Here is a 25,058-nt window from a genome sequence, read left to right as displayed (position 1 = left end):
AAAATGTCTAAAAACATGTTTTCACTTTTCCATTATGGGGTATTGTGTGTAGATGGGTGAGAGAAAAAACATATTCAATCCACTTTGAATTCAGGCTGTAACACAACAACATGTGGAATAAGTCAAGGGGTATTAATACTTTCTGAAGGCTCTGTACACACTTTCACAGGCAAACTGCATGAAGAGTTTATAATGAATGTGTTCCACTAGTTTGTAATCTATCTCCTGCACTAGGATCTGCAAAGGAAGATCAACCATCTCCAGCCTGTGATCCATGGTGACTGTTTCAGTGTTGCTATGAGACAGAGATTAGGCAGTTAATTACATACCAAATCTGCTTTTTTACACACTAACACCCTCAGAGATTTGTACCCAGATCAAATGTACCCGTTTGGCCCTAAAATGACAGCAGCGCCACACTTGAGCACCCTCCATTAAAGAGGAAAACATGTTTGAGGTAATTAATGCAGCGGTTGTTGGATAGGAAGTAATGAACAAAATACAGAGAACAAATCTTGCCAGGTTTCATTAGTTAATAGCCTTTAATTTAAGTAATTAATACCCTTGTATAATCTGAGTCGATATTCACGTAATAATAAGGAATTCCCCTTGACCACACTGTCACAACTTCCGCCGAAGTTCGGCAGTTTTCTATTCACCACCGATCCTTGTTTCATTTTCGATTTGTTTTGTCTTCATTATACACACCTGGTTTATTGTTTTTGAGTAAAGTAACGGTTATTACTCATCTCTGTGTCCTGAACTGACTCCGCCTTACCCGCATCACCTAGACATATGACAGAAACACGCACCCGAACCAATGGAGTCAGCAGGTGCACACAGCCCTCCACTACCTGTGGAGGAGCGCGTCCAGCAGCATGCAAATATGTTGCAAAGTCTCGGCACAGCCATGGATCGCATGTTGCAAACCATGGAGTGATGGGAGAGATGCGGTTTTCCAGCAACACCATCATCATCACCCCAGCTCCCACAACAACCCACACCGATGTCCACCCTTCCTTCACCTGGACCCAGTGGGATTTGGCTCACGCTCCCGACAGAATATGATGGGACGGCAGCTGGGTGCCAGGGGTTCCTACTCCAGCTGGATCTCTACCTGGCGACCGTTCACCCGGCTCCTTCGGGACGCGAGAGTGTAAACGCCCTCATCTCCTGTCTATCTGGGAAAGCACTTGAATGGGCCAACGCCGTCTAGGGAAGGGAAGGAGCGACGTTGGATAACTATGAGGATTTCAGGTGTCCCTGCAGGTGTCCCTGCAGGCTAGCTGCTGACGAACGTCCTCGTGTAGACTACACCTGTAGTGGTCGATCAGGGCCCGCTCATTCCATCCCGCGCCGGGTGGTTTTCGATCATCCACCTGAAGGGAGAGCAGGCAGGAGAACGCTTGTTTCATCTTCATCTCGCTTGCACCCGACTCACCCAGAGCTAACTGTTGCTCACATGTTTGTGTTCATAGAATTTCCATAGAGTTTTCCCCGCATTCCCAGCATAAGGCGCTAGTAGATTCAGGTGCAGCTGGGAACTTTAATGATCGTTCGTTTGCACATAGTTTAGGGTTCCCTATTGTTCCTGTTGTTTTGCCCTTCCCTGTGCACGCCTTAGATAGTCGACCATTAGGGTCAGGGCCACCGCTCCCCTATGCATGATAACGCAGGAGGGTCATGAAGAGAGAATTAAACTCTTATTGATTCTCCTGCGTTGCCCGTGGTGCTGGGCCTGCCCTGGTTGGCCTATCATGACTCCACTATTTTGTAGCAACAGAGGGCTCTCAAGGGATGGTCACGTAAGTGCTCGGTGAAGGTGTGTAGGTGTTTCCATAGGTGCAACTACGGTGGAAAGTAAAAACCAGGTCTCCACCTAGCACATCCCCTCTGAATATGCTGATTTGGCTCTCGCCTTCTGTAAAAAGAAGGCGACTCAATTACCACCCCATCGACGGGGGGATTGTGCGATAAATCCCCTGGTAGACGCAGTCACGTGTGTCCTCTGTCACAGGAGCAGACGGCGGCTATGGAAACATATGTCTCTGAATCTCTGGGACAGGGATACATTCAGCCTTCCACTTCACCTGCCTCCTCGAGTTTCTTTATTGTGAAGAAGAAGGATGAAGGTTTATGCCCGTGTATTGACTATCGAGGTATCAATCAGATCACTGTGAGGTACAGTTACCCGCAACCTCTCATAGCCAGTGTGATTGAGTTAATGCACGGGGCACGCTTCTTCACAAAATTGGGTCTCAGGAGCACTTACAATCTGGTGCGTATCCGGGAGGAAGATCAGTAGAAGACAACTGGACACTGGGGGGGGGGGGGCACTCTGGGCACTATGAGTACCTCGCCTTGCCGTACGGGTTGATGAGTGCTCCAGCAGTCTTCCAATCCTTTGTAGACAATATTTTCAGGGACCTGCATGGGCAGGGTGTAGTGGTGTATATTGATGACATTTTGATATACTCCTCTACATGCGCCGAGCATGTGTCCCTGGTGCGCAGGGTGCTTGGTCGACTGTTGGAGCATGACCTGTACGTCAAGGCTGAGAAATGTCTGTTCTTTCAACAGTCCATCTCTTTCCTAGGGTACTGCCTTTCCGAGTCAGGGGTGGAGATGGAAAGTGACTGCATTTCAGCCGTGCGTAATTGGCCGACTCCAACCACAGTAAAGGAGGTGCAGCGGTTCTTAGGGTTTGCCAACTACTACCGGAGGTTTATCCGGGGCTTTGGTCAAGTAGCCGCTCCCATTACCTCATTGCTGAAGGGGGGACCGGTGAGACTGCAGTGGTCAGCTGGGGCAGACAGGGCTTTTGGTCACCTGAAGGCTCTATTTACCTCAGCTCCTGTGCTGGCTCATCCTGATCCCTCCTTGGAATTTATAGTGGAGGTGGATGCGTCCGAGGCTGGCATAGGAGCTGTGCTGTCTCAGCGCTCGGGTACGCCACCAAAACTCTGCCCCTGTGCTTTCTTTTCGAAGAAGCTCAGCTTGGTGGAGCGTAACTATGATGTGGAGGACCGGGAGCTGTTGGCTGTCGTCAAGGCTCTGAAGGCGTGGAGGCATTGGCTTGAGGGGGCTAAACACCCTTTTCTCATTTGGACTGACCACCCCAATCTGGAGTACATCCGGGCGGCGAGGAGAATGAACCCTCGCCAGGCCAGGTGGGCCGTGTTTTTCACCCGTTTTGTTTTCACCCTATCATACAGACCAGGTTCCCAGAACGCTAAGGCAGACGCACTTTCCCGAATGTATGATACAGAGGAGCGGTCTACGGATCCCAATCCCATACTTCCGGCATCTTGCCTGGTGGCACCAGTGGTGTGGGAAGTGGATGCGGAAATCGAGCGGGCCAGCACTCCCCCCCAGTGTCCAGTTGCACGTCTGTACGTTCCGTCTGCTCTCTGCGGCCGTTTGATTTGTTGGGCTCACACGTCACCCTCCTCTGGTCATCCTGGCATCGGGCGGACAGTGCACTGTCTTAGTGGGAAGTACTGGTGGTCTACCCTGGCTAAGGATGTGAGGGTTTCTGTTTTCTCCTGCTCAGTGTGCGCCCAGTGCAAGGCACCTAGACACCTGCCCCGAGGGAAATTACAACCCCTACCCATTCCACAACGGCTCTGGTCACACCTATCGGTGGATTTCTTGACGGATCTTCCTCCGTCAAGGAAACACCACGATCCTGGTCATTGTGGATCGGTTTTCTGCCATCTCCTGCCGTCTCCTTCCTTTGCTCGGTCTCCCTATGGCCCTACAGACTGCGGAGTCCCTGTTCACACACGTCTTCCAGCACTACGGGGAGCCTGAGGATATGGTTTCTGATCGGGGTCCCCAGTTCATGTCCAGGGTATGGAGGGCTTTCAAGGAACGTCTGGGGGTCTCGGTCAGCCTGACCTCGGGTTTTCACCCCGGGAGTAACGGAAGGTGGAGAGAGTTAACCAGCATGTGGTTAGGATTCTGAAGTCCTATTGCCAGGACCGGCCGTGGGAGTGGGCGGCTTTCATCCCCTGGGCAGAGATGGCCCAATACTCACTCCGCCACACCTCCACTAACCTATCTGCTTTCCAATAGGTACTAGGTTATCAGCCAGTTCTGGCAACGTGGCATCAGAGCCAGATCGAGGCACCCGCGGTGGATGGATGGTTTCGGCGCTCGGAGGAGACATGGAAAGCTGCCCATGTGCACCTGCAACAGGCCATCAGGCGGCAGAAGGCGAGCGCCGACTGCCACCGCAGTGAGGCCCCGGTGTTCGCAACGGGGGACCGGGTCTGGCTCTCGACCCTAAACCTGCCCCTCCGCCTGCCCTGCCGGAAGCTTGGTCTGCGGTTTGTGGGGCCATTTAAAGTCCTGAGGATACTGAACGAGGTTTGTTATAGATTACAGCTCCCGCTGATTACCGTATTAACCCCTCATTCCATGTGTCTCTCCTCAGGCCGGTGGTGGCTGGTCCGCTCCAGGAATTTGAGGTGCGGGAGGTTCCTCCGCCCCCTCTGGACATCGAGGGGCCCCCGGCGTATGCTGTTCGAGCCATCATGGACTCAAGGCACCTGGCGAGGGGCCTTCAGTACCTCGTGGAGTGGGAGGGGTACGGTCCGGAGGAGAGATGCTGGGTGCCGGTGGAGGACATTCTGGACCCTTCGTTACTGCGGGACTTTCACCGTCTCCACCCTGATCGTCCTGCGCCTCGTCCTCCGGGTTGTCCCCGAGGCCGGTGTCGGCGCGCTGCTGGAGCCACGTGTCAAGGGGGGGGGGGTGTACTGTCACGACTTCCGCTGAAGTTGGTGCCTCTCCTTGTTCGGGAGGCGTTTGGTGGTCAACGTCACCGTTTTTCTAGTCACCACCGATCCTTGTTTCATTTTCGATTTGTTTTGTCTTCATTATACACAATTAGTTTCCATTCCAATATCATTGTTCCCTATTTAACCCTCTGGTTTCCCCCTTGGTTTTGTGCGTGTTTGTTAATGTCAAGTTGTCTCGTTTTGTGACCTGGATTATTTTGTCTCCTCTATGGAATATTGTTTTTGAGTAAAGTAACGGTTATTACTCATCTCTGTGTCCTGCGCCTGACTCCGTCTTACCCGCATCACCTAAACATATGACACACTCCCACAAATTGGGGGAAACCCCCCAAAAATCCCCAGTGTAAAAGAGCCAACTTCATTGTCAATTTTTTGTTGTACAGAAATAACAAAACTCAAGTCACACACTTATCAAGAGAACATCCCTGGTCATCCCTACTGCCTCTGATCTGAATGACTCACTAAACACAAATGCTTGTTTGTAAATTATGTCTGAGTGTGGAGAGTGCCCGTCAATTAAAAAAAACAAGTAAATTGTGCCGCCTGGTTTGCTTAAGAAAAGGAATTTGAAATTGAGTACTTTTTCCACAAATTCCAACTGGGACTATCTCAAGATAGAATACCTCAATTTCGCACTGAACAGAATATTGGTAATCTGCTCACTATTTGACAAAGTTTAGTGTGTTGGTGTGTTGTATACATACATTAGATACTGGACCACAGTACTCTAAGTGAGATAAAGGGTGAGTCGACAGTTACCTGTTTCTGGCAGTGATACTGAGCACTCACCGAGCTGGACTACCAGAGGAAAGAGGGGTGAGTGGCCGGGACCTGAACCTGACCGGAGCACCCACTCTGGGACTGAGCTAAGTAGAGAGCCTAGGTGTAGCCTAGCATTGATCCTAGCACTCAGGCCAGGGTTTATTACATTGACAGTAAAATAATATGCTTGACAGTGGATTGTGTCATTTGCTAACACAACTGGAGACACCTCCTCAGCTAGAATAAGAGTGTACAGGAGCAGTTGCTAACTAAATGTAAGTAACTTTGGCTAGCTAACAGAGATGCTAGTTCTTGGTCCCAAGAAACAAAGAGATCTTCTGTTGGATCTGACAATTAATCTTGATGGTTGTACTGTCATCTCTAATAAAACTGTGAAGGACCTCGGCGTTACTCTGGACCCTGATTTCTCTTTTGATGAACATATCAAGAATATTTCAAGGACAGCATTCTTAAATTCTTCGTAAAATTGCAAAAATCTGAAACTTTCTGTCCAAAAATGATGCAGTAAAATTGACCTCTTAAGGATCCGCCCCTTTTTTCCAATTTTTGCCTAAAATGACATACCAAAATCTAACCTTCCTGTAGCTCAGGCCCTGAACCAAGGAAATGCATTTTCTTGGTACCATTTGAAAGGAAACACTTTGACACTTGTGTAAATGTGAAAAAAATGTAGGAGAATATAACACAATATATCTGGTAAAAGATAATACAAAGAAAAAACCAACCGTTCTTTTGTATTTTTTTGTATCATCATCTTTGAAATACAAGAGAAAGGCCATAATGTATTATTCCAGCCCAGATGCAATTTAGATTTTGGCCACTAGATGGCATCAGTGTATGTGCAACATTTTAGACTGATCCAATAAACCATTGCATTTCTGTTCAAAATGTTGTATCAAGACTGCCCAAATGTGCCTAATTTGTTTATTAATAACTTTTCATGTTCAAAATTGTGCACTCTCCTCAAACAATATGATGGTATTATTTCACTGTAATAGCTACTGTAAATTGCACAGTGCAGTTATATTAACAAGATTTTAACCTTTCTGCCAATATCAGATATGTCTATGTCCTGGGAAATTTTATTGATAGTTACAACCTCATGCTAATCGCAATAACCTACGTTAGCTCAACCATCCCGAGGAAGGGACACCGAGCCCGAAGATTATTTTAATCCATGCTTTTGTCACTTCTAGATTAGACTACTGCAGTGCTCTACTTTCCGGCTACATGGATAAAGCACTAAATAAACTTCAATTAGTGCTTAACACGGCTGCTAGAATCTTGACAAGAACCAAGAAAATGTATCATATTACTCCAGTGCTAGCTTCTCTACACCGGCACGACTAACCTACAAAGCATTACATGAGCTTGCTCCTACCTATCTTTCCGATTTGGTCCTGCCGTACATACCTACAAGTACGCTACGATCACAAGATGCAGGCCTCCTTACTGTCCCTAGAATTTCTAAGCAAACAGCTGGAGGCAGGACTTTCTCCTATAGAGCTACATTTTTATGGAATGGTCAGCCTATCCATGTGAGAGACGCAGACTGGGTCTCAACCTTTAAGTCTTTATTTAAGACTCATCTCTTCAGTAGGTCCTATGATTCAGTGTAGTCTGGCCCAGGGGTGTGAAGGTGAACGGAAAGGCACTGGGGCGACAAACCGCCCTTGCTGTCTCTGCCTGGCCGGTTCCCCACTCTCCACTGGGATTCTCTGTCTCTAACACTATTACGGTGGCTGAGTGCGATTCCTGGTGCTCTTCCATGCCGTCCCTAGGAGGGGTGCGTCACTTGAGTGGGTTGAGTCACTGACGTGATCTTCCTGTCCGGGTTGGCACCCCCCTTGGGTCTGTGTCGTGGGGGAGATCTTTGTGGGCTATTTTCAGCCTTGTCTCAGGGTCGTAGGTTGGTGGTGCGGGGGCTGTGCTTTGGCAAAGTGGGTGGGGTTATATCCTGCCTGTTTGGCCCTGTCCGGGGGTATCGTTGGACAGGGTCACAGTGTCTCCTGACCTCTCTTGTCTCAGCCTAAGTCTTATATCTGGAGTTTTATCCGGTGTCCTATGTGAATTTAAGTATGCTCCCTCTAATAGTCTCTTTCTATTTCTCTCTTTCTCTTTCTTCTTCTAGCTCTCTTTCTCTCTCTCTTCTCTCGGAGGACCTGAGCCCTAGGATCATGCCTCAGGACTACCTGGCCTGATGACTCCTTGCTGTCCCCAGTCCGCCTGGTCATGCTGCTGCTCCAGTTTCAACTGTTCTGCCTGCTGCTATGGAACCCTGACCTGTTCACTGGACGTGTTACCTCGTCCCGGACCTGCTGTTTTGGACTCTCTCTCTACCGCACCTGCTGTATCTAACTCTGAATGATCGGCTATGAAAAACCAACAGACATTTACTCCTGAGGTGCTGACCTGTTGCACCCTCCACAACCATTGGGAATATTATTATCTGACCCTGCTGGTTATCACTACTTTGGATGGTTCTGATCTAGAATATGTGGACAACTACAAATACCTAGGTGTCTGGTTAGACTGTAAACTCTCTTTCCAGACCCACATTAAGCATCTCCAATCCAAAATTTAAATCTCGAATCGGCTTCCTATTTCGCAAACAAAGCATCCTTCACTCATGCTGCCAAACATACCCTCATAAAACTGACTATTCTACCGATCCTCAACATCGGCGTTGTCATTTACGAATTAACCTCCAACACTCTACTCAAAAAATTGGATGCAGTCTATTACAGTGCCATCCGTTTTGTCACCAAAGCCCCATATACTACCCACCACTGCGACCTGTACGCTCTCGTTGGCTGGCCCTCGCTTCATTCTCGTAGCCAAACCCACTGGCTCCAGGTCATCTACAAGTCTTTGCTAGCTAAAGCCACGCCTTATCTCAGTTCACTGGTCACCATAGCAGCACCCACCCGCAGCACTCGCTCCAGCAGATATATTTCACTGGTCACCCTCAAAGCCAATTCCTGCTTTGGCCGCCTTTCCTTCCAGTTCTCTGCTGCCAATGACTGGAACAAACTGCAAGGATCACTGAAGAAGGAGACTCTTATCTCCCTCACTAACTTCAAGCACCAGCTGTCAGAACAGCTCACAGATCATTGCACCTGTACATAGCTCATCTGTAAATAGCCCATCCTACCCATACTGTATTTATTTATTTATTTTGCTCCTATGCACCTCAGTATCTCTACTTGCACATTCATCTTCTGCACATCTATCACTCCAGTGTTTAATTGCTATATCGTAATTACCTCACCACTATGGCCTATTTTATTGACTTACCTCCCTTATCTTACCTCATCTGAACACTGTATATTTATATTTTTTCTGCTGTGTTATTGACTGTATGTTTGTTTATGCCATGTATGTGACAAACTGCTTTGCTTTATCTTGGCCAGGTGGCAGTTGTAAAGGAGAACTGGTTCTCAACTAGCCTACCTGGTGAAATAAAGGTGAAATAAAAATACATCTATGAACGTTTGAACTTCTATCTACACCCGGCACAGCCAGAAGAGGACTGGCCATCCCTCAGAGCCTGGTTCCTCTAGGTTTCTTCCTACGGAGATTTTCCTAGCCACCATGCTTCTACGTCTGCATTGCTTGCTGTTTGGGGTTTTAGGCCGGGTTTCTGTACAGCACTTTGTCACATCGGCTAATGTAAAAAGGACTTCATAAATACATTTGATTGATTAATTCACTATTTACAGCTAGTTAGCTACTATACCTTTTTTTGCTACCAAATGTACAGTGCATTCGGAAAGTATTCAGACCCCTTGAGTTTTTACACATTTTGTTACGTTACAGCCTTATTCTAAAATTGCTTAAATATTTTTTCCCCCTTATCAATCTACACACAATACCCCATAATGACAAAGCAAAAGCAGGTTGAGAAATGTTTGCAAATGTATTACAAATAAAATTCAAGGGGTCTGAATACTTTCTGAATGCACTGTATGCTGGCTTAAACTGGTAGATTTAAGTGGTGATGCCACTAATGTTCACATTTTGACATTTGTGACTTATCCACTTTCCAAGCACACAGGGTGATTAGACTAGCTCTTGGGATAGTGTTTGTAGGCTAGTTCTAGCGTTTACCTTACTCCCTAGGCCTGTACAAGCTAAGACTTAGGCTAGTGTTAAGCCTTATTGTGAAGCTAGTGTTTAATATCCTAAAGACAACACCATAAACTCCACAAACAAGTAGTTGAAGAAAAAGGGATGGAGATAAGGATGCTCACATAAACAACTAAATCACATTTAGACTGCACTTCACCAAATGAATAGAAGATGTGAATAATTGTAGAAAAAGTAAAGGACCAACCTCTGCTTGCTTGCGCCACATGTCCAGGTTCTTGCGTTGAGCTTTGGAGAAATGGTCCCATGCCTTTTGTTTGGAAGCAGCGTGGAATACAGACACAATCTGCTCAACTGTGGCAGGGGATGCAGGAAGAGAGGGGAAGGAGCAGAGGAGTGAGAAAGTAGAATCAGGTAGGAAGGCAGGTATGTTCATGTTGATGTGTTTTCAATGTTCTATTCGGCTCTATAGTACAGTCTGTTCTGGGTCAGTGTCTAGAGTGGGGGAGGTGGGATGGGGTGGAGAAGGAACCCACCATATCTCAAGGTGACCACAGAGCGCCTGTCCTAAAACACAAGACGGTGCTGAAAGCTACAGGAGGACCAGACTAATACCAGCAGGCTCCTATCTGTTTCACTTGCTGTGGCAATGTAAACATATGTTTATAGCCCATTAAATTGAATTGAATTGAATTGAGAGAAAGAGAAAGAGGGAAACGAGCGAGAGAGAGAGAAAAACTGCTTTATTTCAGGGCTGGAGGAGGAGGGAGTAGAGGGGCTGCTGAGAGACATTTGTCTGTTTATGACTCCATCACACCTTTGACAGACTACCAGGGTTAGTCTTAAAGGTCCTATAAAGACATTTTTACAGTTACTTACTATAATTGTTTTCAATTAAAATGCTCAAAAATAAACAAGAATTAGCTTAATAGCTAAGAGCAATTCCTCAAGCAGGAATTTTGCTAGGACTTGTATGGGAGTGGTCTGCGTGGGGAAGGGAAAACTGAAATCTAGCTGTTATTGTCAGAGGTTTGGAACTGTCTTTCTTATTGGTTTATTAACTAATTTACCATCTGGTGATGTCACCAGGCAGGCTAAGACTCCATCCCACCAAAACAGGCTGAAATTTCACGCAGCCTTTTTTTCAAACAGCTCTTACACTAAAAGGGAAATATTATAATTTGTATGATTTCACAGTATTATTCCAACCTAATGGTGTGGAAATATATATAAAACACAGGAAATAAAATTTTATACTAATTATCTGAGCGTTTGTTTGTGTGTGTGTAATTATCACTCACCTGTTGATGTCAATGGAACAGCCACACATTCATAGATTGTACCAGGCAATAATTTATTTTGGTCCCATATCAATAGCAAGGGCTGTACAATAACTCACAACACACAATAGATAACTTTATCAAGCATGAAAACTTCCCCAGTGTCACTGCAGCTGAAGATGGCAAACATCACTAAGGCAAAATGCTCCTTTGGTGTGTTTGTGGACAGGCCATGTTGAGGGACTCTGTTTTTGTCAGAGGGGTCTTAATGAAACCCCTGGGGAAGTGAATAAGGCCACCAGAGTTGTGGCCTCGGCAGAGATGTAGAGAAGGAGGGAGAGAGGGAAGGAAGCAAGGAAGGAAGGAAAGAGTGTGTCTAGATCAATAGTGGCTTTCAGAATCATCTAATTTGATTGGAGAGATAGATGGGGAAGGCAGGGGAGAGTAAAGTGTCCAAGGGTGTGGCCTCGCCTTTTTATGTATGTGTGTGAGTCAGAGAGATAGCTGATGGATAAGTGCATGTTCTTCTGTGTTTTTTGCAGGGATCCAGCTAGGGCTATGTGTGTGCACATGCCAGTATTTCTACTGTAAATGAGACCATTCACTATCTGTCAGGCAGGTTAATCTCCTAGATGAAATATGCTGCGGCATGTAGACCGAGTGCCATCCACCAAACATGATGTATGCTGATCCAAATCCAACTGTGAAATGATTGTCATCTTCTATAAACATCATCCTGAGCGAAATATGAAGCAGGGCGCTGTGGTTCATAAATCCTTCAGCTGCGAATGGATCTCATTGAACTGAGAGGAGATTTCTGTTCTCTGACATTCATGAATAGAGCCTGTTTAAGTCCAAACGGCACCACATTCCCTATGCGGGGCACTACTTTTGACCAGGGCCCATATGTATAGTTTAGTGCACTATAAAGGGAATTGGATGCCATTTGGGATGCATACTCTGTTTGAATAACTTGCTTCAGAGCAGAAAGGAGCATTGTTAAGGGCTTTTTCTAAAGGTACCATTCAACATAAGGTGACAACTACCAATGCCAAATGGAGGAATGTGTGATATTGCATTATATTGCATTTGGAAAAAATAAAGTCTATGGATTCCAATGTGCAGCTGTAAGAAAGTCTGGTAAATGTGGATGTGGCTTTTGTTCACAGAACGACAGTGTGAACCTACCTCCCAGGACACCAAACTCTGTGTTTACATTTGTATGTGTGGAACTGCAGAGAAAGACAAACTCATGAATACAACTAAGTGTTTGTGTGGATTATTGTGATGGAGGATGGTGACAACGATAGAGAGAGAGAGAGAGAGAGAAAGAGAGAGAGAGAGAGAAAGAAGAGAAGAGAAGAGAAGAGAAGAGAAAGAGAGAGAGAGAGAGAAGAGAGAGAGAGAGAAGAGAAGAGAAGAGAAAGAGAGAGAGAGAGAGAAGAGAGAGAGAAAGAGAGAGAGAGAGAAAGAAGAGAAGAGAAGAGAAGAGAAAGAGAGAGAGAGAGAGAGAGAAGAGAGAGAGAAGAGAGAGGGGGGGATACCCACTTTGCTCTTTCCAATATTTGTATTACTGTATAAACAGGAACCGATTATGTGGTATATCCCAATATCCATACTAACACAGTACTCAGTATGCACACTACTGTAAGTGGTCTATCACCAAAGATATCTGAACTCATACATGCTCTTAGCATTGGCAGTTGTGAATCATTAATATGACTCATTTCATTTCTTCCTTCAGACCCAGTTGTTTTCATGTAGAGAGGTGTTACTTACTTTGATTCTATGGCTGAGTGGGTTCTTTCAGATGAGCTGTCCACAGACCAATACAGGCTAAAGTTAACCAGAGACGTTTGGAGCCTACACAGCATACCCCATAGAGTGTTAGCTTTCTGAAAGGCAAAAGCCTAAAGCCCTGTCCAGAAACAACCCCTAGCACTTGTGGAGATCTGAAGGAATCACATAGGTATAATCAATATGGTCATACAGTAGCTCCATCTTGCAGTCTTGATTGGCTGAGTGGAGTTTTCATTATGTGGCTTATAGCTTTCCAATCCTTACACAAGTGCCTTGAAGTTAGGGGCTAGGAGTTGTTTTTGCATTCAGCCAATGTGACACAACCACAGGTGAACCTATTACTCCCTGGCCATGGACATACAGGTACAGTGCCTTGCAAAAGTATTCGGCCCCCTTGAACTTTGCGACCTTTTGCCACATTTCAGGCTTCAAACATAAAGATATAAAACTGTATTTTTTTATGAAGAATCAACAACAAGTGGGACACAATCATGAAGTGGAACAACATTTATTGGATATTTAAAACTTTTTTAACAAATAGATAATAAAATTATTCAGCCCCTTTACTTTCAGTGCAGCAAACTCTCTCCAGAAGTTCAGTGAGGATCTCTGAATGATCCAATGTTGACCTAAATGACTAACGATGATAAATACAATCCACCTGTGTGTAATCAAGTCTCCGTATAAATGCACCTGCACTGTGATAGTCCGTCAAAAGCGCAGAGAGCATCATGAAGAACAAGGAACACACCAGGCAGGTCCGAGATACTGTTGTGAAGAAGTTTAAAGCCGGATTTGGATACAAAAAGATTTCCCAAGCTTTAAACATCCCAAGGAGCAGTGTGCAAGCGATAATATTGAAATGGAAGGAGTATCAGACCACTGCAAATCTACCAAGACCTGGCCTCCCTCTAAACTTTCAGCTCATACAAGGAGAAGACTGATCAGAGATGCAGCCAAGAGGCCCATGATCACTCTGGATGAACTGCAGAGATCTACAGCTGAGGTGGGAGACTCTGTCCATAGGACAACAATCAGTCGTATATTGCACAAATCTGGCCTTTATGGAAGAGTGGCAAGAAGAAAGCCATTTCTTAAAGATATCCATAAAAAGTGTCGTTTAAAGTTTGCCACAAGCCACCTGGGAGACACACCAAACATGTGGAAGAAGGTGCTCTGGTCAGATGAAACCAAAATTGAACTTTTTGGCAACAATGCAAAACGTTATGTTTGGCGTAAAAGCAACACAGCTCATCACCCTGAACACACCATCCCCACTGTCAAACATGGTGGTGGCAGCATCATGGTTTGGGCCTGCTTTTCTTCAGCAGGGACAGGGAAGATGGTTAAAATTGATGGGAAGATGGATGGAGCCAAATACAGGACCATTCTGGAAGAAAACCTGATGGAGTCTGCAAAAGACCTGAGACTGGGACGGAGATTTGTCTTCCAACAAGACAATGATCCAAAACATAAAGCAAAATCTACAATGGAATGGTTCAAAAATAAACATATCCAGGTGTTAGAATGGCCAAGTCAAAGTCCAGACCTGAATCCAATCGAGAATCTGTGGAAAGAACTGAAAACTGCTGTTCACAAATGCTCTCCATCCAACCTCACTGAGCTCGAGCTGTTTTGCAAGGAGGAATGGGAAAAAAAATCTCTCGATGTGCAAAACTGATAGAGACATACCCCAAGCGACTTACAGCTGTAATCGCAGAAAAAGGTGGCGCTACAAAGTATTAACTTAAGGGGGCTGAATAATTTTGCACGCCCAATTTTTCAGTTTTTGATTTGTTAAAAAAGTTTTAAATATCCAATAAATGTCATTCCACTTCATGATTGTGTCCCACTTGTTGTTGATTCTTCACAAAAAAATACAGTTTTATATCTTTATGTTTGAAGCCTGAAATGTGGCAAAAGGTCGAAAAGTTCAAGGGGGCCGAATACTTTCGCAAGGCACTGTATATATAATCTACCAATGTGGTATATATAATCTACAGGTATATATAATCTACCAATATAATCTACCACCACCAGACAGCTTTAGAGACAAACACATGAACCTACCTTCTTTATCCACTATCAACCCTTCCTGAAACATACTGGTGAAACACAGCATGCTTTTATTTGACTGTCATTCTGTATGTCTGTTATGTCCAGTGTGAGAAGAAACTGTCTGTGGAATATCAATGATGAGACAATATGAGGCTGCATGAACTCAATGTCAATCTGTGATGTTCACCACTGAAATGTCATGCAGCTAATTACAATGCCATGCTATTGCTAACCCGTCACAGGCTGCATGAAACCTCCTGTATGTGTGTGTGTGTGTGTGTGTGACGGTCCTATATATTTTTTCTCTCCAACCCCCCAGTGTGTGTGTGTGACGGTTGTGTTAAATATTTGTTTTTGTATGCCGGCTGTCAAAGCTGTGAGGTACAGAGAGGCTGTCACCGAGCAAGGTGAAGCAGGTTTCTAAAACTAGATTATTTTCTGCTCCCTTTGGGATGTTGTCTCCTGGTGAACAGTTGCTAGACAGAGAAAGAGAGACAGGAATAAAGAGGAGAGAGAGAGTGAGTGAGTGGCCATTCTGGGCCTAATGATGGTGGGCTAAGAGAGGTAGCTAACAGCTCCATAAATAACCTGTTCAATGTTATTGCTGCCATCACTGGCCTTTACCAGGCAAACTGCCCCAAATCTACTCCTACAAAGAGTCATCCCATAGAGTGGGTCTTCAGAAGTGCTATCATCTGTTTGTGTGCAGCCATTCATGTGTGTGAGTGTGTTTGCAGAAAATACCATCTCTGTTCCATGTCCCTGGGTATTTAATCCATCATGTATGGAGCACTGACCTGGAACTTGTGAACTTGTGACATGAAAATCACTTGAGGGTTGAGAACGTTTAGAGGGACAATGTGACGTTGCTTCAAAGGGAATGCCACAAGTGGTTTTATGTTGACCCTTACCCTGTTGTGTGGGACATGGTTCTCTCTCTCTCTCTGTGTGTGTGTGTGTGTGTGGTGTGTGTGGTGTGTGGTGTGTGGTGTGTGGTGTGTGGTGTGTTGTGTGTTGTGTGTTGTGTGTTGTGTGTTGTGTGTTGTGTGTGTGTGTGTGTGTGTGTGTGTGTGTCAGCCTGGTGTGTACTCACATTGTGCCAGGATGCCAGACAGGGCGGTCTTGAACTTGTCCTTGGCCACCTCCAACTCCTTCTCGTGGGCGGCCTTGTGACTCATCAGCTGGCGGATGTGGCTGTTGGACGACTGGATCATTGAGTAGAAGTTGTTGGCGTTACGACGGTTCACCTCACCTCGTTCCACCCAGGTCAGCAGCACGTTTACCGCCTCCGCAAAAGCTGCCTCATCTGAGGAGAGGGTTAAAGGAAAGTTTGCACAAAACGATCTCCACAAACGAACAACATTGATAAATAATATCCTCATTAAATGTTCTTATTTCAAACATATTTAACTACAGTATACTGAACAAAAATATAAAAACGCAACAATTTAAAAGATTTGACTGAACTACAGTTTATAGAAGGAAATTAGTCAATTTAAATAAATACATTAGGCCCTAATCTATGGATTTCACATTACTGGGCAGGGCACTGCCATGGATGGGCCTGGGAGGACATAGGCCCACCCACCGGGGAGCCAGGTCCAGCCAATCAGAATGAGTTCTTTATTACAGACAAAAATATTCTTCACCACACATCGCCTGTAGTTGTGAGACCGGTTGGATGTACTGCCAAAATCTCTTAAACGACGTTGGAGGTGGCTTATGGCAACAGCTCTGGTGGACATTCCAGCAGTCAGCATGCCAATTGCACGCTCCCTCAAAACTGGTGGCATTGTGTTTTGTGACAAAACTGCCTTTTATTGTCTCCAGTACAAGGTGCACCTGTGTAATGATCATGCTGTTTAAACAGCTTCTTGATATGCCACACCTGTCAGGTGGATGGATTATCTAGGCAAAGGAGAAATGCTCACTAACAGGGATGTAAACAAATTTGTGCACGAAATTGTAGCGAAATAAGCTTTTCTTGTGCGTATGGAACATTTCTGGGATCTTTTATTTCAGCTCATGAAACAGAGGACCAACACTTTACATGTTCCATTCATATTTTTGTTTTGTATAGTTGAAACTAGACATTTATTTTCAAACTTTATACTCAGAGGCAGAACTTTAAAGCTCTTTCTAACTTTGGGGAAAACTTTAGAGGAAAAACATCATGCTGGTATGAGTTGAGGGGTAGCTAGCTAGATAGTTAGCGGAGTCCGATTTGAAGTAGTGTTGCTTAGCTTGGGATCTGTTTGGTTTAACTACCCATAAGGAGTCAACTTCACTGAATGTAACAAATGTATATAAGTACTGCTTTGATTATAATCACATCACAATGCATACATTTCACCAAAGCTTGTTAAAAGGATGACATAACACTGATGGTCATGTTACGCCTGGCATCACTTGAAGAGTGACTAGCAAGGATGGAGAGTGGACAGCAGGATCATGAAACAACAAGTTACCTCTTCTTGAAACAGTTGCTGCCACTCAAGCAGTAGAAATAGTTACAAACAATGTGAAAAAACTAACAAAATAGCACGGTTGGTTAAGAGCCCATAAAACGATACGACACAATACCATACATATACACCGGGCTCCAAAATTACTGGCAATGCACAAACAATACTTAAAAAATATAAACAATATAATTATAGAGAAACTCAAAATACCAACATGTGAGAAATACTGTACTTTATTAATGTTTCAATGGAACCAACCAAAATCATACAATTATTTAATACAAAATACATTTCACCAAAATCAAGGTTTCATCATTATTGGCACTCCTCATTTAGTACTTAGTGCAACCACCTCTGGCAAGGATTAGATCATGGAGTCTTTTCCTGTTATGTTTGACAACGTTAAGGAACACATTTGGAGGGATTTTGGATCATTCGTCTATGCAAATCCTTTCAAGATCCTTCACATTCTTGGCCTATGCGCATATCAACTGCCCTCTTCAACTCAGCACACAGGTTTTCAATTGAATTGAGGTCCGGCGACTGAGATGGCCATGGCAGAACATTGATTTTGTTGTCACAGATTCATTTCTGTGCGGATCTTGAGGTATGTTTTGGGTCATTGTCTTGTTGGAAAGTCCACCTACGGCCAAGTCCCAGCCTTCTGGCAAAGGCAACCAGATTGTCAGCCAAAATTGCCCGATATTTAACCAGTGCCCCTGGACCTCCAGAATTAAAACAGCCCCAAAACATCACTGACCCACCATCCTATTTCACTGTGGGTATGAGGTGTCTCTCGTTGTATGCATCTCTATTTCGACGCCAAACATGCCGATGCTGTATCTGAACAAAATGTTCAATTTTGGTCTCATCTGACCTGAGCACCTTCTTCCAGTCATAATTTAAATGACGTTTGGCAAACTCCAAACGCTTGCGTCTGTGTCTTGGGGTCAGAAAGTGCTTTCTTCTGGCAACCATGGTGTCCGATGGTACTTTTTGGAACCTGGTGACCCCAAGATGCCTCCAAGGCCTGCAATTCTTTCACAGTGATTCTTGGGGATTTTGTTGTTTCTCTCACTATCCTCCTCCCTATCCTGGGGGCAAAACGCATTTGCTTCCTTTACCCGTGAGGTTTTCAACTGTTCCATATTATTATTATTTTTTAAGAATTGTCCTGACAGTGCTCGGTGGTGTATTCAATTGTTTGTGGATCTTCTTTTAGCCATTACCAAATTTATGAAGTTCTACAACCATCTGTCTCTTTTGAACAGCCAGTTATTTGGTTTTCTTCATGGTGTTGGATGACAAAGGGATATTGCATGTGTGTTAACTCATTTTTATACCCTAGTGAAACAGGAAGTGATGTAATGGCTCAATATAGTTCCTTAAGACTTAGATAAACTTAAATAAGTGGAATTTAACTCCTTGTTTAATTTTGGTAGATATTATTTACAATAATCTTTAAGGGTGCCATTAATTGGGGCGGCAGGTAGCCTAGTGGTTAGAGTGTTGGCCTAGTAACCGAAAAGTTGCCAGATCAAATCCTTGAGCTGACAAGGTAAAAATCTGTTGTTCTGCCACTGAACAGGGCAGTTAACCCACTGTTCCTAGGCCATCACTGAAAATAAGAATTTGTTCTTAACTGACTTGCCTAGTGAAATAAAATTGTGAAACCTTGATTTGGAGGACAATAATTTTTAATTCAATCAATACATGATTTTGGTGGGTTCCATTGAAATGTTAATAAAGTACAGTATTTCTCACATGTTGGTATTTTTAGTTTATCCCTATAATTATATTGTTTATATTTTTTTAAGTATTGTTTGTGCATTGCCAGTCAATGGTGCCAGTAATTTTGGAGCCCACGGTAGCTAAGTTAATAAAAGCTAGCCTGGTTGTGTTAGATAAGGAAATATTTATAAGATAATAAGAGTACGTCACTGCCGGGAGGTGGATGTTGGAGACAATGACAACTGGATGATTGGAGTGGCCAGAAAGTCTGTCCTAAGAAAGGAAGTATCCCCAAAAGAGGATGTCTTTCACTTCAGCAGTGATAAATTCATGAACTTCTTTGAGGAAAAGATCATGATTATTAGAAAGCAAATTACGGACTCCTCTTTAAATCTGCGTATTCCTTCAAAGCTCAGTTGTCCTGAGTCTGCACAACTCTGCCAGGACCTAGGATCAAGAAGAGACACTCAAGTGTTTTAGTACTATATCTCTTGACACAATGATGAAAATAATCATGGCCTCTAAACCTTCAAGCTGCATACTGGACCCTATTCCAACTAAACTACTGAAAGAGCTGCTTCCTGTGCTTGGGCCTCCTATGTTGAACATAATAAACGGCTCTCTATCCACTGGATGTGTACCAAACTCACTAAAACTAGCAGTAATAAAGCCTCTCTTGAAAAAGCCAAACCTTGACCCAGAAAATATAAAAAAAAATATTGGCCTCACTGCCTTCCTGAAGACAAACAATGTATACGAAATTCTTCAGTCTGGTTTTAGACCCCATCATAGCACTGAGACTGCACTTGTGAAGGTGGTAAATTACATTTTAATGGCATCAGACCGAGGCTCTGCATCTGTCCTCGTGCTCCTAGACCTTAGTGCTGCTTTTGATACCATCGATCACCACATTCTTTTGGAGAGATTGGAAACCCAAATTGGTCTACACGCACAAGTTCTGGCCTGGTTTAGATCTTATCTGTCGGAAAGATATCAGTTTGTCTCTGTGAATGGTTTGTCCTCTGATAAATCAACTGGAAATTTCGGTGTTCCTCAAGGTTCCGTTTTAGGACCACTATTGTTTTCACTATATATTTTACCTCTTGGGGATGTCATTCGAAAACTTAATGTGAACTTTCACTGCTATGCGGATGACACACAGCTGTACATTTCAGTGAAGCATGGTGAAGCCCCAAAATTGCCCTCGATAGAAGCATGTGTTTCAGACATAAGGAAGTGGATGGCTGCAAACTGCTTGTTCTAGGTCCCAAGAAACAAAGAGATCTTCTGTTGAATCTGACAGTTAATCTTAATGGTTGTACAGTCGTCTCAAATAAAACTGTGAAGGACCTCTGCGTTACTCTGGACCCTGATCTCTCTTTTGATGAACATATCAAGACCATTTCAAGGACAGCTTTTTTCCATATACGTAACATTGCAAAAATCAGAAACTTTCTGTCCAAAAATGATGCAGAAAAATTAATCCATGCTTTTGTCACTTCTAGGTTAGACTACTGCAATGCTCTACTTTCCGGCTATCCTGATAAAGCACCAAATAAACTTAGTTAGTACTAAATACGTCTGCTAGAATCCTGACTAGAACCCCAAAATTTGATCATATTACTCCAGTGCTAGCCTCCCTACACTGGCTTCCTGTCAAGGCAAGGGCTGATTTCAAGATTTACTGCTAACCTACAAAGCATTACATGGGCTTGCTCCTACCTATCTCTCTGATTTGGTCCTGCCGTACATACCTACACGTACGCTACGGTCACAAGACGCAGGCCTCCTAATTGTCCCTAGAATTTCTAAGCAAACAGCTGGAGGCAGGGCTTTCTCCTATAGAGCTCCATTTTTATAGAATGGTCTGCCTACCCATGTAAAAGACGCAAACTCAAACCTTTAAGTCTTTTACTGAAGACTCATCTCTTCAGTGGGTCATATGATTGAGTGTAGTCTGGCCCAAGAGTGGGAAGGTGAACGGAAAGGCTCTGGAGCAACGAACCGCCCTTGCTGTCTCTGCCTGGACGGTTCCTCTCTTTCCACTGTGATTCTCTGCCTCTAACCCTATTACAGTGGCTGAGTCACTGGCTTACTGGGGCTCTTTCATACCGTCCCTAGGAGGGGTGCGTCACTTGAGTGGGTTGAGTCACTGATGTGATCTTCCTGTCTGGGTTGGCGCCCCCCCTTGGGTTGTGCCGTGGCGGAGATCTTTGTGGGCTATTCTCGGCCTTGTCTCAGGATGGTAAGTTGGTGGTTGAAGATATCCCTCTAGTGGTGTGGGGGCTGTGCTTTGGCAAAGTGGGTGGGGTTATATCCTTCCTGTTTGGCCCTGTCCGGGGGTGTCCTCGGATGGGGCCACAGTGTCTCCTGACCCCTCCTGTCTCAGTCTCCAGTATTTCTGCTGCAGTAGTTTATGTGTCGGGGGCTAGGGTCAGTTAGTTATATCTGGAGTACTTCTCCTGTCCTATTCTGTGTCCTGTGTGAATTTAAGTGTGTTCTCTCTAATTCTCTCTTTCTCGCTTTCTTTCTCTCTCTCGGAGGACCTGAGCCCTAGGACCATGCCTCAGGACTACCTGACATGATGACAACCTTGCTGTCCCCAGTCCACCTGGCCGTGCTGCTGCTCCAGTTTCAACTGTTCTGCCTTATTATTATTTGACCATGCTGGTCATTTATGAACATTTGAACATCTTGGCCATGTTCTGTTATAATCTCCACCCGGCACAGCCAGAAGAGGACTGGCCACCCCACATAGCCTGGTTCCTCTCTAGGTTTCTTCCTAGGTTTTGGCCTTTCTAGGGAGTTTTTCCTAGCCACCGTGCTTCTACACCTGCATTGCTTGCTGTTTGGGGTTTTAGGCTGGGTTTCTGTACAGCACTTTGAGATATCAGCTGATGTACGAAGGGCTATATAAATACATTTGATTTGATTTTGATTTGATTTGATTTTTCGCAACATTATTTAAAGATACAGATGATCGGCGGGGTGCTGGACTGTGGCGAAGGACAAGTATCCTTTACTGATACTGTGAGAAACAAACACATCCACAATTATCAACACAGATTTACTGAAAGGATGTTTCCTTACTTCTATATGGGGGAAAGCCCCACTCTTCCGATTTGACCAGCTAAGGTTTCTGTAACAGGATTAAACAGTAGTCTAATTTAAGATAGTATGAGCACAAGCGAACAGCCAGAGATGTTGTTTCCTTAAAAAAAATGTAAGATAGCACTTCTGTGACATAATGTTTTACTCAATTTGTGACTTTCTAGAGCAGGGATCATCAACTAGATTCAGCCACGGTCCGATTTCTTCATGAGCGGATGGTTAGGGGGCCGGAACATAATTACAAATTATTTGTAGACTGGAAATTAACCGCAAAATGTCCAAACAGATATAATGTTTGACTAAAACATAATAATTTCAAGCCTTGCTTACAATTGAATACGATCAGACGTGTCTTTATATTATGCGTGGGAATACTTTGGAACAGATTTCTTAAATTAAAATCACTTGGAGCTGATTTCCTGGCATTTTTTTAAAGTATTTAATGTCCAACAATTATTATTATTTTGCTCAGAAAACTTGGCGGGGGTAAATCCACAATGGGGAACTCTGATCAAGAGTTTAGGACAAATACACCACAAAGTGTTTTATGTTTGAGAAGAAGAAAACAGACATACTGTAACAATGTGCGGAAGCAAGTTCAGGGAGTAAATACGTTTAATAAATAAATGAACAAAACAAGAAACACGAATAGTGCACCGACATGAAACAGGAACAATGACGACTGGGCAAGAAACTAAAGGGAGTGACATATAAATCAAGGAGGTGATGGAGTCCAGGTGAGTGTCATTATGTGCGTAATGCTGGTGACAGGTGTGCGCCATTACGAGCAGCCTGGTGACCTAGAGGCCGGAGAGGGAGCACACATGACACATATGGGAATTGCTTTTTGGCTTACCGGCTAAAATATTGTTCAATATTAGCTAGCTAGCTAATCTAGCTGGCTTGCTATCAATGTATTTTTCATGCCGGATAGCCTTGCATATTTCAAGGGTAACAGGCTTTCTTATTAGTTTTATAAAACAGATGACCTGCGTCTCCAAAACCTGTTCAGCTGTGTCTTTTATTATCTAACAGAACTAGGCTAGCTATTATTAATTTAGCTAGCTGTATGGACCTCATGTCCGAAGCCTGTTACACCCAATGCCATACGTTCATGGACGCGTTATGAATGATCAAAGGTGTGTCACTTTAACATTCGGAGCAGCACTGGAGAAAAGACATTTACAATGGAAGGACTCTTCTTTTTATGAAGGTTCCATTAACTAGAGACCAGTGAACGAATGGAAGCAATGTGACGATCATGTTTCAGGGAGGAAGGGAGGGTGGGGTAGGAAGGAAGGGAAGGGAAGGATTGGGAAGGGAGGGAGGGAAAGGGAATGAGGGAAAGGGAGGGGAAAGAAGGAAGGGAGGGGAAGGGAGGGGAAGGTAGGGTATAGGAGAGGAGGGGAAGGGAGGGAGGGAGGGGTTGGGAATGTGTGAGAGACTGAAAAGAAGACAGAGTGGAAGATATCGACACTGGGAGAGAAACAGATGGAGAGAGAGTTGAGGTGTTTCTGATTTCCCCCCCCCCCCCCCCACACACACACACATACACAGACAAACACAAACACATACACAGAGAAACACACACAGACAGGTCTGTCAGATGATTTGCATGAATAATTCATCACTGCTTTCGATATTAAACCAAGCTGTCATAACCAGAGGTCCCTGAGGTGTTCATCTGTATCTATAGAATGATGTAAGTTTCCAGGCTCTCCACAGTCACTAGTCCTCCCTACCAACTACAGGTCCATTATCAATACACACACAATATCTACACTTGTCAATTATTGACAATGACAAGGGCCCAATAGAATATCATACTTGGACAAAATTAGCGTTAAGCTGTGAGGCTGTGGCATCTGATAGACATCATTATCACTTACAATGTCCTATAATCCATCTATACAGCTAAGGAGTTAAGGGGCTTATCAAAATATATTAATCATCTCTACAGCTAGGGTGTCACGAATTCCGCCGGTCGTCGTCACCGGCTTTCTAGCTGCCACCGATCTACGTTTATTTTTCTATTTTGTTTTGTCTTGATTGTACACACCTGGTTCCCATTACGTTAATATTATTTTCCCTATTTAACCTTCTGGTTCAAAATATGTTTTGTGCGTGTTTGTTCCTTGTTGAGTGTTAGACTGCTGTGTTATGGTGTGTTTTCCCCCTGCGTGGAATTTATGGTTGTTTCTTTTCGAGTAAAGTACGTGATTTTACTCAGTTCTGTGTCCTGCGCCTGACTCCGTCCTCACCGCTGGACACTGACACCTGACAGGAACACGCACCTAATATGGAATCAGCAGGTGCACCCAGTCGTCCGGTACCAGTGGAGGAACACGTCCAGCAGCACACGACAATGCTCCAACATCTTGGCACAGCAATGGATCGCGTGCTGCTCACCATGGAGCGATGGGAGAGAGGGGGTTTTCCCACACCCCCATCAACACCACAACCCACACCATGGTCCACTCCTCCATCACCTGGATCCAGTGGGATTCTGCTCTCGCTCCCGAGCGCATATGATGGAACGGCTGCCGGGTGCCAGGAGTTCCTGCTCCAGTTGCAGCTCTACCTGGCGACCGTCCACCCGGCTCCCTCGGGATATGAGAGCGTGTCCGGCCTCATCTCCTGTCCGTCGGGGGAACGCTAGTTCGATCTCAGACAGGGGATGAGGAGCGCACAGGAATTCACACTGGACTTCAGGACCCTGGCTGCCAGCGCGGGATGGAATGAGAGGGCCCTGATCAACCATTACAGGTGTAGTCTACGTGAGGACGTTCGTCGGGAGCTGGCCTGCAGGGACACCACCCTTACCCTAGACCAGCTGGTGGATTTATCCATCAGGCTGGATAACCTGTTGGCCACCAGTGGACGTCTGGATCGGGGTCTGTCCATTCCATCCCCCAGCACCTCCGATCCTACACCTA

General features: G+C 44.7%; 1 protein-coding gene across 1 annotated transcript in view; it reads right to left on the bottom strand.

Moving 5' to 3' along the window:
- LOC110487749 (ecto-NOX disulfide-thiol exchanger 2) overlaps positions 1-25,058 on the bottom strand; it is a 202,247-nt gene that overhangs the window by 58,936 nt on the left and 118,253 nt on the right. The window contains exons 6-7 of the mRNA XM_090198596.1: positions 15,909-16,121; positions 9,925-10,031 (exon numbers count right to left, since the gene is read on the bottom strand). Coding sequence (XP_090054722.1) covers positions 9,925-10,031; positions 15,909-16,121 — 320 coding nt within the window. The remainder of the gene's footprint in view (positions 1-9,924; positions 10,032-15,908; positions 16,122-25,058) is intronic.

The sequence above is a fragment of the Oncorhynchus mykiss genome, chromosome 14, assembly GCF_057628025.1.
Source record: "Oncorhynchus mykiss isolate SJ-2025 chromosome 14, ASM5762802v1, whole genome shotgun sequence".
NCBI classification, from domain to species: domain Eukaryota; kingdom Metazoa; phylum Chordata; class Actinopteri; order Salmoniformes; family Salmonidae; genus Oncorhynchus; species Oncorhynchus mykiss.
The sequence above is the reverse complement of the archived record's forward strand: the minus strand, read 5'-3'. Positions and strand labels throughout refer to the sequence as shown.